Source organism: Oncorhynchus masou, chromosome 27 (genome assembly GCF_036934945.1).
Source record: "Oncorhynchus masou masou isolate Uvic2021 chromosome 27, UVic_Omas_1.1, whole genome shotgun sequence".
Classification (NCBI taxonomy): domain Eukaryota; kingdom Metazoa; phylum Chordata; class Actinopteri; order Salmoniformes; family Salmonidae; genus Oncorhynchus; species Oncorhynchus masou.
This window is the reverse complement of record NC_088238.1, coordinates 30,561,603-30,580,940: the sequence shown is the minus strand read 5'-3', so window position 1 is coordinate 30,580,940 and position 19,338 is coordinate 30,561,603. Positions and strand designations below refer to the sequence as shown.

General features: G+C 47.9%; 1 protein-coding gene across 2 annotated transcripts in view; it reads left to right on the top strand.

Moving 5' to 3' along the window:
• LOC135515979 (zinc finger protein 800-like) overlaps nucleotides 1-19,338 on the top strand; it is a 55,720-nt gene that overhangs the window by 33,976 nt on the left and 2,406 nt on the right. The window contains exons 3-6 of one of the 2 annotated variants that reach the window (XM_064939891.1): nucleotides 13,477-13,572; nucleotides 13,891-14,034; nucleotides 15,328-15,677; nucleotides 15,779-17,559. In XM_064939891.1, coding sequence (XP_064795963.1) covers nucleotides 13,477-13,572; nucleotides 13,891-14,034; nucleotides 15,328-15,677; nucleotides 15,779-17,559 — 2,371 coding nt within the window. Of the gene's footprint in view, nucleotides 1-13,476; nucleotides 13,573-13,890; nucleotides 14,035-15,327; nucleotides 15,678-15,778; nucleotides 17,564-19,338 lie in introns of those variants that run through there. The other variant, XM_064939890.1, reaches the window with a different exon arrangement.

Sequence of the window (19,338 nt, the reverse complement as noted above, 5' to 3'; positions counted from 1 at the left end):
GAGAGTGACATGACAGAGGAGAGGAGAGTGACATGACAGAGGAGAGGAGAGTGACATGACAGAGGAGAGGAGAGTGACATGACAGAGGAGAGGAGAGTGACATGACAGAGGAGAGGAGAGTGACATGACAGAGGAGAGGAGAGTGACATGACATGACAGAGGAGAGGAGAGGGAGTGACATGACAGAGGAGAGGAGAGTGACATGACAGAGGAGAGGAGAGTGACATGACAGGAGAGAGTGACATGACAGAGGAGAGGAGAGTGACATGACAGAGGAGAGAGAGTGACATGACAGAAGGAGAGGAGAGTGACATGACAGAGTGACATGACAGAGGAGAGTGACATGACAGAGGAGAGGAGAGGAGAGGAGAGTGACATGACAGGAGAGGAGAGGAGCGTGAAATGACAGAGGAGAGTGGATGACAGGAGACATGACAGAGGAGAGTGACATGACAGAGGAGAGGAGAGTGACATGACAGAGGAGAGGAGAGTGACATGACAGAGAGAGTGAGGAGAGTGACATGACATGACATGACAGGAGAGGAGAGTGACATGACAGAGGAGAGGAGAGTGACATGACAGAGGAGAGTGACATGACAGGAGAGAGTGACATGACAGAGGAGAGGGGAGTGACATGACAGGAGAGAGTGACATGACAGGAGAGAGTGACATGACAGGAGAGGAGAGTGACATGACAGAGGAGAGGAGAGTGACATGACAGAGGAGAGTGACATGACAGAGGAGAGGAGTGTGACATGACAGGAGAGGAGAGGAGAGTGGCATGACAGAGGAGAGGAGAGTGACATGACAGGAGGAGAGTGACATGACAGAGGAGAGGAGAGTGACATGACAGAGGAGAGGAGAGTGACATGACAGAGGAGAGGAGAGTGACATGACAGAGGAGAGGAGAGTGACATGACAGAGGAGAGGAGAGTGACATGACAGGAGAGGAGAGTGACATGACAGGAGAGGAGAGGAGCGTGACATGACAGAGGAGAGGAGAGTGACATGACAGAGGAGAGGAGAGTGACATGACAGAGGAGAGGAGAGTGACATGACAGAGGAGAGGAGAGTGACATGAGAGGAGAGTGACATGACAGAGGAGAGGAGAGTGACATGACAGGAGAGGAGAGGAGAGTGACATGACAGAGGAGAGGAGAGTGACATGACAGAGGAGAGTGACATGACAGGAGGAGAGTGACATGACAGAGGAGAGGAGAGTGACATGACAGAGGAGAGGAGAGTGACATGACAGAGGAGAGGAGAGTGACATGACAGAGGAGAGGAGAGTGACATGACAGAGGAGAGGAGAGTGACATGACAGGAGAGGAGAGGAGAGTGACATGACAGAGGAGAGGAGAGTGACATGACAGGAGAGGAGAGGAGCGTGACATGACAGAGGAGAGGAGAGGAGTGACATGACAGAGGAGAGGAGCGTGACATGACAGAGGAGAGTGACATGACAGAGGAGAGTGACATGACAGGGGGGAGTGACATGACAGAGGAGAGTGACATGACAGAGGAGAGGAGAGGAGAGGAGAGTGACATGACAGAGGAGAGGAGAGTGACATGACAGAGGAGAGGAGAGTGACATGACAGGAGGAGAGGAGAGTGACATGAGAGAGTGACATGACAGGGGGGAGTGACATGACAGAGGAGAGTGACATGACAGAGAGGAGAGGAGCGTGACATGACAGAGGAGAGGAGCGTGACATGACAGAGGAGAGGAGCGTGACATGACAGAGGAGAGGAGAGTGACATGACAGAGGAGAGGAGAGTGACATGACAGAAGAGAAGAGAGTGACTTGACAGAGGAGAGGAGAGTGGCATGACAGAGGAGAGGAGAGTGACATGACAGAGGAGAGGAGAGTGACATGACAGAGGAGAGGAGAGTGACATGACAGAGGAGAGGAGAGTGACATGACAGGAGAGGAGAGGAGCGTGACATGACAGAGTGACATGAGAGGAGAGGACATGACATGACAGAGGAGAGGAGAGTGACATGACAGAGGAGAGGAGAGTGACATGACAGAGGAGAGATGAGGAGTGACATGACAGAGAGGAGAGTGACATGACAGGAGAGAGTGACATGACAGAGGAGAGGAGAGTGACTTGACAGAAGAGAGGAGAGTGACTTGACAGAGGAGAGGAGAGTGGCATGACAGAGGAGAGTGGCATGACAGAGGAGAGGAGAGTGACATGGCATGACAGAGGAGAGGAGAGTGGCATGACAGAGGAGAGGAGAGTGACATGACATGACAGAGGAGAGTGACATGACAGGAGGAGAGTGACATGACAGAGGAGAGGAGAGTGACATGACAGAGGAGAGGAGAGTGACATGACAGAGGAGAGGAGAGTGACATGACAGAGGAGAGGAGAGTGACATGACAGAGGAGAGGAGAGTGACATGACAGAGGAGAGGAGAGTGACATGACAGAGAGTGACATGACAGAGGAGAGGAGAGTGACATGACAGAGGAGAGGAGAGTGACATGACAGTAGAGAGTGACATGACAGGAGAGAGTGACATGACAGAGGAGAGGAGAGTGACATGACAGAGGAGAGTGACATGACAGGAGAGAGTGACATGACAGAGGAGAGGGGAGTGACATGACAGGAGAGAGTGACATGACAGAGGAGAGTGACTTGACAGGAGAGGAGAGGAGAGTGGCATGACAGAGGAGAGGAGAGTGACATGACAGGAGAGAGTGACATGACAGAGGAGGAGAGTGACATGACAGAGGAGAGGAGAGTGACATGACAGAGGAGAGGAGAGTGACATGACAGAGGAGAGGAGAGTGACATGACAGGAGAGGAGAGGAGCGTGACATGACAGAGGAGAGGAGAGTGACATGACAGGAGAGGAGAGGAGAGTGACATGACAGGAGAGGAGAGGAGCGTGACATGACAGAGGAGAGTGACATGACAGAGTGACATGACAGAGGAGAGTGACATGACAGAGGATAGGAGAGTGACATGACAGAGGAGAGGAGAGTGACATGACAGAGGAGAGGAGAGTGACATGACAGAGGAGAGGAGAGTGACATGACAGAGGAGAGGAGAGTGACATGACAGAGGAGAGGAGAGTGACATGACAGAGGAGAGTGACATGACAGAGGAGAGTGACATGACAGAGGAGAGTAGCTTGACATGACAGAGGAGAGTGACATGACAGGAGGGAGTGACATGACAGAGGAGAGTGACATGACAGGGGAGAGTGACATGACAGGAGAGAGTGACATGACTGAGGAGAGGAGAGTGACATGACTGAGGAGAGGAGAGTGACATGACTGAGGAGAGGAGAGTGACATGACTGAGGAGAGGAGAGTGACATGACTGAGGAGAGGAGAGTGACATGACTGAGGAGAGGAGGGTGACATGACAGAGGAGAGTGACATGACAGAGGAGAGTGACATGACAGAGGAGATGCGAGTGGCTGAGGAGACGTATCTGCAGATAGAATGAGGTGTCAGCTATGACATGACACCGGGACTTTGAATAAATCTCTTTTGGTTAGTGAACTACAGTAAATGAAGTGGATTTGTACTACACATAATTATGCATAACAATTTTGTTCTCTTCATGGTGATGTATCCTAGTTACACAAAGGTATAAACTTTTCATAGTTGGGTACACTGGATATTATTAAATGTATGTAGTTCTGTCCTTGAGCTGTTCTTGTCTAATGATGTTCTGTATGTCATTCTGTATTATGTTTCATGTTTTGTGTTGGACCCCAGGAAGAGTAGCTGCTGCTTTTGCAACAGCTAATGAGGATCCTAATAAAATAACAAATAACAACAAATTATTTTAATGAGCTCCGCCCCAAACAAGATCAAATTAGGTTGGACCAGACCAAATATGAAACAATAGACATCTATCTTTCACAAGTTTGGACATCAAAGTACAACACAGTAGAGTACAGTAATCTTCAGTACAGTAGAGTATAGTACAGTACAATAGAGTGCAGTACCGTATAGTACAGCACAGTATATTAGTGTGCTCAACTCTAGTGTGGTCTTCTGTGTACTGTACTGAATTCTAATCTACTGTACAGGACTGTGCTCTCCTAACTTGTGAAACATGGGCCGAATTGGTCCGAATCAAGGCCGGTCGGGACCGGACCAAAAATCTCTGGACGTTGAAATTTAAAGCCAGTCCGGAACGTATGAAACAACGATGTCTGTGCACTGAAATCAAGCCCAGGGCGAACTGACCAAATGTCAACCACTTTTCAATGTCTTCGGACATCCGGATGCTGGTTACAGTAAATGGACAGAAAGGGGCTCGCGGGTAGGTGTCTCGGAGAGATTACAGTAAATGGACAGAAAGGGGCTCGTGGGTAGGTGTCTCGGAGAGATTACAGTAAATGGACAGAAATGGGGTCGTGGGTAGGTGTCTCTGAGAGATTACAGTAAATGGACAGAAAGGGGCTCGTGGGTAGGTGTCTCGGAGAGATTACAGTAAATGGACAGAAAGGGGCTCGCTGGTAGGTGTCTCGGAGAGATTACAGTAAATGGACAGAAAGGGGCTCGCGGGTAGGTGTCTCGGAGAGATTACAGTAAATGGACAGAAAGGGGCTCGTGGGTAGGTGTCTCTGAGAGATTACAGTAAATGGACAGAAAGGGGCTCGTGGGTAGGTGTCTCTGAGAGATTACAGTAAATGGACAGAAAGGGGCTTGTGGGTATGTGTCTCTGAGAGATTACATTAATGAGGGAGAGACCAGAATGTTTTCACACTTGCTTGACCACCAGACGACAGAAAGAGAAAGAAAGGGGCTCGTGGGTAGGTGTCTCTGAGAGATGACATTAATGAGAGAGAGACCAGAATGTTTTCACACTTGCTTGACCACCAGACGACAGAAAGAGAAAGAAAGGGGCTCGTGGGTAGGTGTCTCTGAGAGATTACAGTAAATGGACAGAAAGGGGCTCGTGGGTAGGTGTCTCGGAGAGATGACATTAATGAGGGAGATACCAGAATGTTTTCACACTTGCTTGACCACCAGACGACAGAAAGAGAAAGAAAGGGGCTCGTGGGTAGGTGTCTCTGAGAGATTACAGTAAATGGACAGAAAGGGGCTCGTGGGTAGGTGTCTCGGAGAGATGACATTAATGAGGGAGATACCAGAATGTTTTCACACTTGCTTGACCACCAGACGACAGAAAGAGAAAGAAAGGGGCTCGTGGGTAGGTGTCTCTGAGAGATTACAGTAAATGGACAGAAAGGGGCTCGTGGGTAGGTGTCTCGGAGAGATGACATTAATGAGGGAGATACCAGAATGTTTTCACACTTGCTTGACCACCAGACGACAGAAAGAGATCTTTTCTTGACTTATCATTCTTTACATGCAAAGGGTACTGTATTTTAATTACCTCTGAACAGCGGGAGGGAGCCTCTAAGGCCTCTCCATTTGGTTGGGGTAGACTGTGTGACTCTCCTGGCATTGTTGGGCTAATGGGCTTTGACACCTCTCACTTGACACGTCAGTGCTAGTTGAAGCTGTATCAAGCTTGGCAGAATTATGTTAGAATTCAGTCCTTATAAAGTAATGTTGTGTATTTTTCTTCTTGGCTTTTGGCTTTTAAATGTATAGTTTCGGACTAAGCATTACTCACTCAGTTCCAGGTTGGATGGGGTTTTCAGGTTTCTGTTGTTTTCCAGAGAATTTGCTGTATAGAGAAATAAATCTTGGTAGTTGTGAACCTTCCAGGTGATTCCGTAATTCCGTCCAAAATCAGGTTGTAGGTTTTAAGTTTTGATTTGAAGTGGGGGTTATGTTGTAGAGGGTAGAATCCAGTATGTGTTCCTGACAAAAAATCAGGGAGAGAGAGAGAGAGTCACAATCAGATGAGCTCCTGCATTTTTCAGCATTTTCTTTAAAAAAGATAGATTAGGAGTTAGATAAACTTGGATTTTTTGTCAGGAACACATACTGGATTCTACCCTCTACAACATAACCCCCACTTCAAATCAAAACTTAAAACCTACAACCTGATTTTGGACGGAATTACGGAATCACCTGGAAGGTTCACAACTACCAAGATTTATTTCTCTATACAGCAAATTCTCTGGAAAACAACAGAAACCTGAAAACCCCATCCAACCTGGAACTGAGTGAGTAATGCTTAGTCCGAAACTATACATTTAAAAGCCAAAAGCCAAGAAGAAAAATACACAACATTACTTTATAAGGACTGAATTCTAACATAATTCTGCCAAGCTTGATACAGCTTCAACTAGCACTGACGTGTCAAGTGAGAGGTGTCAAAGCCCATTAGCCCAAAAATGCCAGGAGAGTCACACAGTCTACCCCAACCAAATGGAGAGGCCTTAGAGGCTCCCTCCCGCTGTTCAGAGGTAATTAAAATACAGTACCCTTTGCATGTAAAGAATGATAAGTCAAGAAAAGATTACAAAATGAAGCTCCTTATGGAAAATCAAGAGACACTTTTTGCTGACTATTACAAAAATGGGAACATCAGCAACCTTATCTTCCACACAAACCATCCCCTGGCATGGCACAGTGCTATATTAGCACACTACCCCTTTGTTAAGAGAGGGGGTTAACGAGGGCTGGAAACTCAGAATACTTGATAACGAGGACTCTGAGTCAAGCAATATAAATATCTATAAGTCCGGAACAGTAATTGTACAGAATAACACCAAACAGTTTCAGCTGGACTTTCACCTAATCAAAGAATTAGCCCAGCAGGAGAAGCTCTCCCTTGATAAAGATACCCCCACACCGAGTGGGTCAGACCAGACCTCTACACTATGTAACCCCACAGACGAGCAACCCCCAGCGGAGAGTCAACCTCCCAGCACAGATTACCACTCCCTCATTGAAATGAAAGACAAATTCACCCAGCTGGAGATAAGGCAGGTGGAGCTGGAACAGCAGGTGATCACACTTCAGTCAGCACAGACCCAGACAACAGCCCAGCAAAACAACAGCCCCTTAACCAGACCAGGAGAGCTGGAGGTGGACAGAGACATATCTGCACTTTGGACAGTGGTGAGACAAATACAACAGGAGAAAGAGGAGCAGAACAGGCAACTAGAGGAGAGTATCAGACTGCTGGTGGAGGAGAGGTTGAGGGGGATGGAGGAGAAGGTGAGGGGGATGGAGGAGAGGTTGAGGGGGATGGAGGAGAGGTTGAGGGGGACGGCGTGTGACAGAGAACAACCCACTAGAGAGGTGGCCACCCCCACAGAGAAGCCAGCAGAACAGCCCACCTCAGCACCCAACAAAAATCTCGACATCACAGCAGAACAGACAAATGAAGAACCCCAAGCCCAGCGGCTCTCACCCCCCTGAGCACCCCCTGTCAGCCACCCTGATAGCCCTTCTGACAACCCCCCCACTCCCACTGAGGACAAACACAAGACACAGATTGTACTACTGATGGACTCAAATGGGAAATATATAGAAGAAAAAAAACTTTTTCCCAAACACAGTGTGTCTAAACTCTGGTGTCCAAACACCCAGAGCGCCATAGACCTTCTGTCTGAGGCCAAACTAGGCTCACCCAGCCACATAATAATACACACAGGCACAAACGACCTGAGGGCCCAGCAGGAAAGAGTGGCCACAGCACTGAAGGGAGTGATTGAAAAGGCTTCTTCTACTTTCCCCAACGCACAAGTGGTTATCTCCACCCTGCTACCACGAAAAGACTTCCACCCTGCCACAATACAGCGGGTAAACGCAAGTATTTCCGTGACTGTGCCTCAAAACCAAACGTTTTCCTGGCCCACCACTCCACCCTGGACTTGAACAGCCTCTATGACCAGGTCCACCTCTACAAGGCAGCAGTGCCCATCTTTGCCCGAACTCTAAAGGACATCGCTCTCAAACGTATCCCCAACACTTCACACAGGAGCAACAGATCAATAGACACCCCACCCAGACCAGCGAGACACCCTCCCAGACCTGCAGGACCCCCCTGGACCTACACATAGAGGACCCACGCCAAGAGGAATTACATCCAGACCACCGCACACCCAGACACATCCACACCCCTACCCCAACCAATCAACACCCCCACGTCAATCATGCCCACACCCCATTTAGGCCCCCTCAGATCAGACCTATGCCACTCCTGCCCACCCCATGCACCCCACCCCCGCAAAGAGGGCCTCAACATGGAAGCCACACATACGCCCAGGTAGTGAGCGGGCAAACAGTCCCAACCCCCACTCTCACACTCGCCCAAGCCAATGGCATGTACCAGATGCTCAGCAGGCTCTGCTCACACTTACTGGCCTGAGGCCAAACCACGACCAACAACATTGGACACTTTATGGAACAAAAGCCTTTACTATTTCATCCTGGAATATCCAAGGCCTGAGGTCATCTGCCTTTGGCCTGAAGAGCAGAAACCCGGACTTCACCAAAGAAATCGGTAATACAGACATTGTCATCTTGCAAGAAACCTGGTATAGAGGAGACAGACCCACTGGATACCCTCTAGGTTACAGAGAGCTGGTAGTCCCATCCACCAAACTACCAGGTGTGAAACAGGGAAGGGACTCAGGGGGTATGCTAATTTGGTATAGAGCAGACCTAACTCACTCCATTAAATTAATCAAAACAGGAACATTCTACATTTGGCTAGAAATTCAAAAGGAAATTATCCTAACAGAGAAAAATGTCCTCCTGTGTGCTACCTATATCCCCCACTAGAATCCCCATATTTTAATGAAGACAGCTTCTCCATCCTGGGGGGAAATCAACCATTTCCAGGCCCAGGGACATGTACTAGTCTGTGGTGACCTAAATGCCAGAACCGGACAAGAACCTGACACCCTCAGCACACAGGGGGACAAACACCTGCCTGGAGGTGACAGCATCCCCTCCCCCGTATGCCCCCTAGGCACAACTATGACAACATAACCAACAAAAACGGGTCACAACTCCTGCAGCTCTGTCGCACGCTGGGTATGTACATAGTCAATGGTAGGCTTCGAGGGGACTCCTATGGTAGGTACACCTATAGCTCATCTCTTGGCAGTAGTACTGTAGACTACTTTATCACTGACCTCAACCCAGAGTCTCTCAGAGCGTTCACAGTCAGCCCACTGACACCCCTATCAGACCACAGCAAAATCACAGTCTACCTAAACAGAGCAATACTCAATCATGAGGCATCAAAGCCAAAGGAACTGAGTAACATTAAGAAATGCTATAGATGGAAGGAATGCAGTTTGGAAACCTACCAAAAAACAATTAGGCAACAACAAATTCAATCCCTTTTAGACAATTTCCTGGGTAAAACGTTCCACTGCAATAGTGAAGGTGTAAACTTGGCAGTAGAAAATCTTAACAGTATATTTGACCTCTCAGCTTCCCTATCAAATCTAAAAATCTCAAATAGAAAACCGAAGAAAATTAACAACAATGACAAATGGTTTGATGAAGAATGCAAAATTCTAAGAAAGAAATTGAGAAACCTGTCCAACCAAAAACATAGAGACCCGGAAAACCTGAGTCTACGCCTTCACTATGGTGAATCACTAAAACAATACAGAAATACACTACGGAAAAAGAAGGAACAGCATGTCAGAAATCAGCTCAATGTAATTGAAGAATCCATAGACTCTAACCACTTCTGGGAAAATTGGAAAACACTAAACAAACAACAACACGAAGAATTATCTATCCAAAATGGAGATGTATGGGTAAACCACTTCTCCATTCTTTTTGGCTCTATAACAAAGAATAAAGAGCAAAAATATATACATGATCAAATACAGATCTTAGAATCAACTATTAAAGACTACCAGAACCCACTGGATTCTCCAATAACATTGAATGAGTTACAGGACAAAATAAAAACCCTCCAACCCAAAAAGGCCTGTGGTGTTGATGGTATCCTCAATGAAATGATCAAATATACAGACAACAAATTCCAATTGGCTATACTAAAACTCTTTAACATCATCCTTAGCTCTGGCATCTTCCCCAATATTTGGAACCAAGGACTGATCACCCCAATCCACAAAAATGGAGACAAATTTGACCCCAATAACTACCGTGGAATATGCGTCAACAGTAACCTTGGGAAAATCCTCTGCATTATCATTAACAGCAGACTCGTACACTTCCTCAATGAAAACAATGTACTGAGCAAATGTCAAATTGGCTTTTTACCAAATTACCGTACAACAGACCATGTATTCACCCTGCACACCCTAATTGACAACCAAACAAACCAAAACAAAGGCAAAGTCTTCTCATGCTTTGTTGATTTCAAAAAAGCCTTTGACTCAATTTGGCATGAGGGTCTGCTATACAAACTGTTGGAAAGTGGTGTTGGGGTAAAACATACGACATCATAAAATCCATGTACACAAACAACAAGTGTGCGGTTAAAATTGGCAAAAAACACACACATTTCTTCACACAGGGTCGTGGGGTTAGACAGGGATGCAGCTTAAGCCCCACCCTCTTCAACATATATATCAACGAACTGGCGCGGGCACTAGAAAAGTCTGCAGCACCCGGCCTCACCCTACTAGAATCTGAAGTCAAATGTCTGCTGTTTGCTGATGATCTGGTGCTTCTGTCACCAACCAAGGAGGGCCTACAGCAGCACCTAGATCTTATGCACAGATTCTGTCAGACCTGGGCCCTGACAGTAAATCTCAGTAAGACCAAAATAATGGTGTTCCAAAAAGGTCCAGTCACCAGGACCACAAATACAAATTCCATCTAGACACTGTTGCCCTAGAGCACACAAAAAACTATACATACCTTGGCCTAAACATCAGCGCCACAGGTAACTTCCACAAAGCTGTGAACGATCTGAGAGACAAGGCAAGAAGGGCATTCTATGCCATCAAAAGGAACATAAATTTCAACATACCAATTAGGATTTGGCTAAAAATACTTGAATCAGTCATAGAGCCCATTGCCCTTTATGGTTGTGAGGTCTGGGGTCCGCTCACCAACCAAGACTTCACAAAATGGGACAAACACCAAATTGAGACTCTGCACGCAGAATTCTGCAAAAATATCCTCAGTGTACAACGTAGAACACCAAATAATGCATGCAGAGCAGAATTAGGCCGATACCCACTAATTATCAAAATCCAGAAAAGAGCAGTTAAATTCTATAACCACCTAAAAGGAAGCGATTCCCAAACCTTCCACAACAAAGCCATCACCTACAGAGAGATGAACCTGGAGAAGAGTCCCCTAAGCAAGCTGGTCCTGGGGCTCTGTTCACAAACACACCCTACAGAGCCCCATGACAGCAGCACAATTAGACCCAACCAAATCATGAGAAAACAAAAAGATAATTACTTGACACACTGGAAAGAATTAACAAAAAAACAGAGCAAACTAGAATGCTATTTGGCCCTACACAGAGAGTACACAGCGGCAGAATACCTGACCACTGTGACTGACCCAAAATTAAGGAAAGCTTTGACTATGTACAGACTCAGCGAGCATAGCCTTGCTATTGAGAAAGGCCGACGTAGGCAGACATGGCTCTCAAGAGAAGACAGGCTATGTGCTCACTGCCCACAAAATGAGGTGGAAACTGAGCTGCACTTCCTAACCTCCTGCCCAATGTATGACCATATTAGAGAGACATATTTCCCTCAGATTACACAGATCCACAAAGAATTCGAAAACAAATCCAATTTTGAAAAACTCCCATATCTACTGGGTGAAATTCCACAGTGTGCCATCAGAGCAGCAAGATTTGTGACCTGTTGCCACGAGAAAAGGGCAACCAGTGAAGAACACGCACCATTGTAAATACAACACATATCTATGCTTATTTATTTTATCTTGTGTCCTTTACCATTTGCACATTGTAAAAACACTGTATATATATATATATATAATATGACATTTGTAATGTCTTTATTGTTTTGAAACTTCTGTATGTGTGATGTCTACTGTTATTTTTTATTGTTTATTTCACTTTATATATTATATACCTTACTTGCTTTGGCAATGTTAACACATGTTTCCCATGCCAATAAAGCCCCTTGAATTGAATTGAATTGAAAGAAAGGGGCTCGTGGGTAGGTGTCTCGGAGAGATGACATTAATGAGAGAGAGACCAGAATGTTTTCACACTTGCTTGACCACCAGACGACGGAAAGAGAAAGAAAACCAGTATGCCAGTGGAAGGGAGGACCGTAGCAGGTGACCCAACTGTAGTTTGCGACTTCGATGATTTCCCATTATAGCCAATTAAATTGCAGTAATTCCGTACCAGATTTTTCAGAAATTATGTAAACAGTTTTAATCGCTTAATAATTCAGAAACAAAATAGATATGAGTAAAAACACTCAAACTAATTGATAGGTCTACCTTTACTCTTTACTTCTGTGAGCTTTCATCATCCTCCCTCATGAGGGAGAGAAATGTGAAAATATATTAAAAGATATGTCGTGTTTTGGTAACAGAATGTCAAGGTACAAGGCAATGTTTCTTAAACTCACAAGGCCAAACTAAATATACATGTTGGACTTGACTTGACTTCCTATGGACTTCACATGTTGTTGCCCATGGCTCCTTTCACGTGGAAATGCCCTGAGGCAATATGGCTGACGCCTGTCTAGATCTTTCATGCCGGTGCAGAGGAAGAGGAAAAGAAGACACGCTGGAGTAGTGAAATGCAGCCGGAGACAGAGGGAAACCTCCGTCAAGGGGCCCAATCCCAAATAGCCCCCTGTGGAGTCTTGAGAGGATTTGACAGGTGTAAGCAATATGTTAATATCTTCCACCTTTCCCTCTGATAGGCTCGGTGGACGTTTGACCATTTTGCTTAGGGGTCCGTTTTGGATTTGACCATACTCTCTAAATGTAGGCCCCAATAACTGGAGGGAAGATGTGAAATATCTGTTTAATCAGCTTTGTCTATTGCATAAAACTGTCCCACGCACATTTCCTTGTTTGTCCGGCTCTAGCAGGGTGGAAGGGGTGAACTGGGGTGTATTCATTACGGAAACCGTAAAGAACCAAACGGATGCATACAGAGCAAACGGAATGAAACGAGGAGGGACCTGCCTGAATTATTCCAATAGAAACGCTCGTTTGCAGCAAACGGTTTCTGTTGCAAAACATTTTGCAACAGAAAGGGCGTAATGATTACTCTCCTGTGTTTGGTGCTGGCTGTGTCGGCGCGCTTGATTGGTCACCCTCTGACCACAGGCTGTAGGGGGGGGTCGAATTAAACCAGCACGCCCTGAGGGGCGGGGGAAGGGCCTACTCGCACACACACTGTGACTCTCATTGACTCACACGTTGCTCACACCACAGTCATTGTATAGGGGCTGCCACCACTTCCATTCTTATATGCCCAGGCTCTGGCAGCAAACCCATTCCAGTCACATTCTATTAGAAATAGCCACTCTCTCCACACACACACACACACACATACACACACACACACACACTCCATGGCTGAGGGCAGAGTTGAAGTGTTGTATTGAAGTGTGTGACCTCTGCAGGGTACTGCGTGGAGCCAGGTGACCCTCCTCTGTTGCAGCAGCAGCTCCAGACCTCCAAGTCTGGCATCCAGCAGATCATAGAGGTCTTGCGTTCAGGTAACATCTAGTCTTGCTACTCAGACAGCATGGCGGTCTTTTTAATTAGGAATCACGACGTAGTCATACATTTTGTTGTGAAACACGATTTCAAGTGCAACACTTAGCTTCGACTGTTTCAATGTTTGGCGGTCTGAATAAAAGTGACGATCGCTCCTCCACCAAACCAAATCTATTTAATTACTCCTATCATATTCCTTCCGATCTGCAAACAACAGGGTTATAGGCTGTAGGAGTTGATAATCGATCAGTCCTATTTGTCCTGTCTGTATCAGCCAGTGATCACTAACACTGCCCCCTGGTGTTGTCTATGTGTAGGTACTGCCCAGCTGAAGCACATGCTGCTGAATGAGGTGGACACCATCTTTGAGTGTAAGACATGTCGCAGCTTGTTCCGGGGCCTGCCCAACCTCATCACCCACAAAGAGTACTACTGCCTCATCAGACTGCCCAAGCCCGACGGTGCGTGGCTCTCTAAGGCTCGCTTGTTCTCTCTGTCTGTCGCTCTCCCTCTTTGTCGATGTTTGTCTCTCTCTCTGCCCACTTAATGCCTATTCTTGTCTCTTTTTTTCTGTCCCCCACTTCACCCACTCACTCACTCACTCACGGTCTTCATTGGTCTACACTCACTCTCTCCACGTCTCTGTCTCTCCATGTCTCTCTCTGTTTCTCCACGTCTCTGTCTCTCCATGTCTCTCTCTGTCTCTCCATGTCTCTGTCTCTCCATGTCTCTCTCTGTCTCTCCACATCTCTGTCTCTCCATGTCTCTCTCTGTCTCTCCACGTCTCTGTCTCTCCATGTCTCTCTGTCTCTCCACGTCTCTGTCTCTCCATGTCTCTCCATGTCTCTCCATGTCTCTGTCTCTCCACGTCTCTGTCTCTCCATGTCTCTGTCTCTCCATGTCTCTGTCTCTCCATGTCTCTGTCACGCCACGTCTCTGTCTCTCCATGTCTCTGTCTCTCCATGTCTCTGTCTCTCCATGTCTCTCTGTCTCTCCATGTCTCTCTCTGTCTCTCCATGTCTCTGTCTCTCCATGTCTCTGTCTCTCCATGTCTCTGTCACGCCACATCTCTGTCTCTCCATGTCTCTCTCTGTCTCTCCATGTCTCTGTCTCTCCATGTCTCTGTCTCTCCATGTCTCTGTCTCGCCACGTCTCTGTCTCTCCATGTCTCTGTCTCTCCATGTCTCTGTCTCTCCATGTCTCTGTCTCTCCATGTCTCTGTCTCGCCACGTCTCTGTCTCTCCATGTCTCTGCTCTCTCTCCCCTCTCACTCTCTCTCTCTACTCTAACTGAATTCTCTTTCATGCTCCAGCCTCTTGTCTTTGATCCAGCCTAATTAGCCACTACTCTTCCGTTCTCTATGACTTCTGTCTATATCTGTCAATATCTAGAAAGGCAAGTCATCTAGGAAATCCTCTGTTCTCGCATCTGTGTATTGAACTAGGGATCATAAGACATGTCTGTGAAACCACAAAGATAAGTTCAATTGCTATTTAATGATATGGTTGAAACGTGGTTGATGTTGCCACACTGTGCTCATTACATGTCTTATTTGGAAACCGAAACAAAATAGTGTTTTTGTTTCTCCCTTTGGCAAGTTTGAAAACGTACCTTCTCCCGGTAATGTTCCTTCTTAGTGTTGTTTACGTCTCCAGGCTCAATACGCATCACATTTGGGAGCAGGATGTTGGGTGTCTGATTTGAAAGGCGTTCCTTTTCTAACGCCTCTCTCTTCCTCGTCCCTGACCCCTTAGATCCAGCGGGCGATGGGGACAAGCAGAGCGGGGCCATGAAGGACCTCCTGGAGGCCATCTACCCCAGGAAGGACCGGCCGGACTACGTGATGCGCCTGGAGCCAATCCAGACCTCCAATAACGCTGTGTTCCAGTTCCTGTCCTCAGAAGAGGAGCTGGCCCACTTCCCCCGGGCTCCACACACCCCTGGAGGGACCCACACACACAGCCCTGAGCCCTGGGGGGAGCAGGGAGGGACGCTGGAGAATGGACAGACAGGAGAGGGGGAGGAGAGGAGGAGGAGTGACCAGGAGGAGGAGGAGGGAGGAGAGGAGGTGGCGCAGCCCGAGGAGGAGGGGTCTACGAGCGGGGTGGGTACATACAGGAGAAAGCGCGCAAGCAGACACACGCTGGCACACACGCACTAACGCTCGCTATAATACTCTCTCACTCTGTCTCTCTCTCTCCTTAGGTGGAGGACGTTACCATCTCGTGCTGCCTGTGTGGTAAGGACTTCAACTCTCGCCGCAGCATCCGCCGCCACTGTCGCAAGATGCACCAGACCAAGCTGGAGGAGCTCCGGAAGTTCACCGAGACGCGCACCGTTCCCATCAGCCTCCTCTCCATGGTCAAAGGTCGGTCTCGCCCCTTGCACACGCCCAGCGGCAAGTCCTGCCCCGTCTGCTTCAAGTCCTTCGCCACCAAGGCCAACGTGCGGCGCCATTTTGACGAGGTGCACCGCGGCCTGCGTCGGGACACCATCACGCCGGACATAGCCACGCGCCCCGGCCAGCCGCTGTCTCTGGAGGCCACGCCGCCCCGCAAGAGCGCCAGCTCCTCCCCCGCGAGAGGTCACACCCCGAAGAGCGGAGGAGCCTCGGGGGCTACCACCCCTCAGCCCCCCAAAGCCTCCACCGCGGTGCCCCCTGCCCCTTCTCTCCTGGCATCGGCCCTGTACAACCTGGCCTCCTGCCGCTGTCTGCTCTGCAAGAGAAAGTACAGCTCCCAGGTCATGTTAAAGAGACACATGCGCATCGTCCACAAGATCTACAATCTCAAGAACGTTAGCCCCGTCTCCACGACCGCAACCACATCCACTGTGACCAACAACAGCAAAACAGCCACCAACACTGACAGCACCCCTAGCAACAGCACCCCTAGCAACAGTTTGAGCATGAAGGAGGAGGCGGTTGAATCCTGGGACGACCCTGACTCCAGCCCCGTCTCGTCGCCTGGCGACACGGACCGGAAGGACACGGACAGGAAGGGTGTCACCGTGGCAACCAAGTCAGGTCAAAAGATCAAAGAAGAAGAGGGTGGGAGCAGCCCCAAGACATTAACTCGTTCTACTTCCATCAACAGCACCGGTGGTACTACTAGTGGCAGTGGGACTCTTGGGAGACCCCCTCAGAAGCTCTCAGTGGGGTTCGACTTCAAGCAGCTGTTCTGCAAGCTTTGCAAACGTCAGTTCAGCTCGCGCCAGAACCTCACCAAGCACATCGAGCTGCACACGGACGGCACGGACATCTTCATCAAGTTCTACCGCTGCCCGCTCTGCCGCTACGAGTCCCGCCGCAAGCGCGACGTCCTGCGCCACGTGACAGTGGTTCACAAGAAGTCGACGGGCTACCTGGCCAAGATCGTGCCCAAGCTGGAGTCGCGTGCGGTCAAGCGGCCGGCTGAGGTGGTCCTCAACTCTGCCCCCAATGCCAACAACAACAAGAGAGGAGGACCAACAGTCAAGGAGGAGGTGAACGGGTGCCACTCGGCCCCCTCTCCCCCTACGCCCCCAGTCACACGCAAACAGGAGCTCCTCAACTCCTCCTCCTACCCAGTCACACGCAAACAGGAGCTCCTCAACTCCTCCTCCTACCCAGTCACACGCAAACAGGAGCTCCTCTCCTCCTCCACTCCGGTCACTCGCCACCAGGAGAGACAGGAGAGGCAGCAGGAGGCCCAAACCGGGTCACCTGTCTCCCGTAAGAACGACAAACAACACCCCGACACCCCTGCCCTGACGCCCCACACACGTCGCCATGATGCCCACCAGGAGAGCAGCAGCAGTAGCACAGAGGTGCGTGTCACCAAGAACTTCTCGCTCCACTCGTGTGACGTGTGCGGCCGGGCCTTCGCCAAGAAACTCTACCTGGAGTCCCATAAGAGGAGCCACCGGAACGCCACGCCACCGGTCAGCACGCCGCCCAGCGGCGCCAGGGCTAAGGGGGTCAGCACTCGGTCCAAGGCAATGCTCTGGTGAGCCTCACTACACATATGGTTGTCTTTGTTTGATATATTGTAGTAAGAAAGGGAGAGAGAGAGGAAGTGACGCGTGAAATGGGTTGTTATGAGAGGGAGAGGGAGGGGGGGACTGAGAGAGATTCAGCCAGGAGAGTAGGGTTGGGTGATATCACGATAGTATCGTCTATTGGTGATGATTGACAGCCTATTTGAACTTGGTTTAGCCTATTTGAACTTGGTTTAGCCTATTTGAACTTGACTGGGCAGCACACAGCAGGGCAGCACACGAGTGACATTGCGGGTAATATCCTATTCCTGCTATAGCCTAGTTCAATATGTTGTAGAGTGGAGAATTCTACCAAAGCAGCTCAAAATGTCCAGTCAGAAAATTGTGTTTATTTCTCTCTGCCTCTGTCAGATGTATGGACCTTATGACCTAAACCTATTCATTTTATACATACACTGATTGTGCAACACATTTAGAACACCGTCTTAATATTGAGTTCCTCATTTTTACCTCAGAACAGCCTCAATTCGTCAGGGCATGGACTCCACAACGTGTCGAGTGCGTTCCACAGGGATGCTGGCCCATGTCGACTCCAATGCTTCCCACAGTTGTGTCAAGTTGGCTGGACGTCCTTTGGGCGGTGGATCATTCTTGATACACACGGGAAACTGCTGAGTGTGAAAAACCCAGCACGGTTGCAGTTCTTGACACAAACCGAGGTGCCTGGCACCTACTGCCATATCCTGTTCAAAGACACATAAATATTTTGTCTTGCCCATTCACCCTCTGAATGGCACACGTACACAATCCATGTCTCGAGGCTTAAAAATCTACACTGATTGAAGTCACCTGGCCAGTCTGTCATGGAAAGAGCAGGTGTTCTTAACGTGTTGTACACATTATGTAATGGCTAATCCTTATCTGTCTCTATTTTCAATTTCTGGGGGCTGTTTTCCCCTTCTCTCCCCATTTCGATAGGCTATGAATATTATTTTTGGCTTGGCTACGCTTTCATCTCCTAAAGTTGTTTGAATAGCCTACAAACGTAAGTAGCCGGGGTAGTAATGAGGGAGAACATATATCAATTAGCCGATAGAAAAATTGAATGACAAGTTGAGTCAAGTTTAAGCTTATTAATAAAGAAATTATCCCGTGTGATGCAGAGAAATCCCCCGACGCGAAAACCAAGTGGCCAATTCTCCTACTAGTTAAAGTTATGAACCGTAGGCAATTTCCCCCAATATTCTAATAGACTAAGAAGGTTAGTTAAAGGTTAATTAAAGTTGCCGCTTTCAAAAAGAACAAGAATGAAAGTGGGGAGTCTATAGGCAAAGGCTATTCTCAATCACAGTTTGATGAGCGATTGAACCAACAATATTAAGAGAGGAGGACGTGGCAATTAAAGCGAAATACGATACCATCATATATCACAACGTTTTATCAGTTTAGATGTCCTCAAACTTCATTCTCTGTTCGCTCACCCTGGCTAATAAAATCCTGTAGCCAGGCCCGGAAATAAGACTGAATCTCCTCCTCCTCCAGGTTTACTCCTCTCAAATCAAATCACATTTTATTTGTCACATACACATGGTTAGCAGATGTTAATACGAGTGTAGCGAAATGCTTGTGCTTCTAGTTCCGACAATGCAGTAATAACCAACAAGTAATCTAACTAACAATTCCTAAACTACTGTCTTATACACAGTGTAAGGGGATAAAGAATATGTACATAAGGATATATGAATGAGTGATGGTGCAGAGCAGCATAGGCAAGATACAGTAGATGG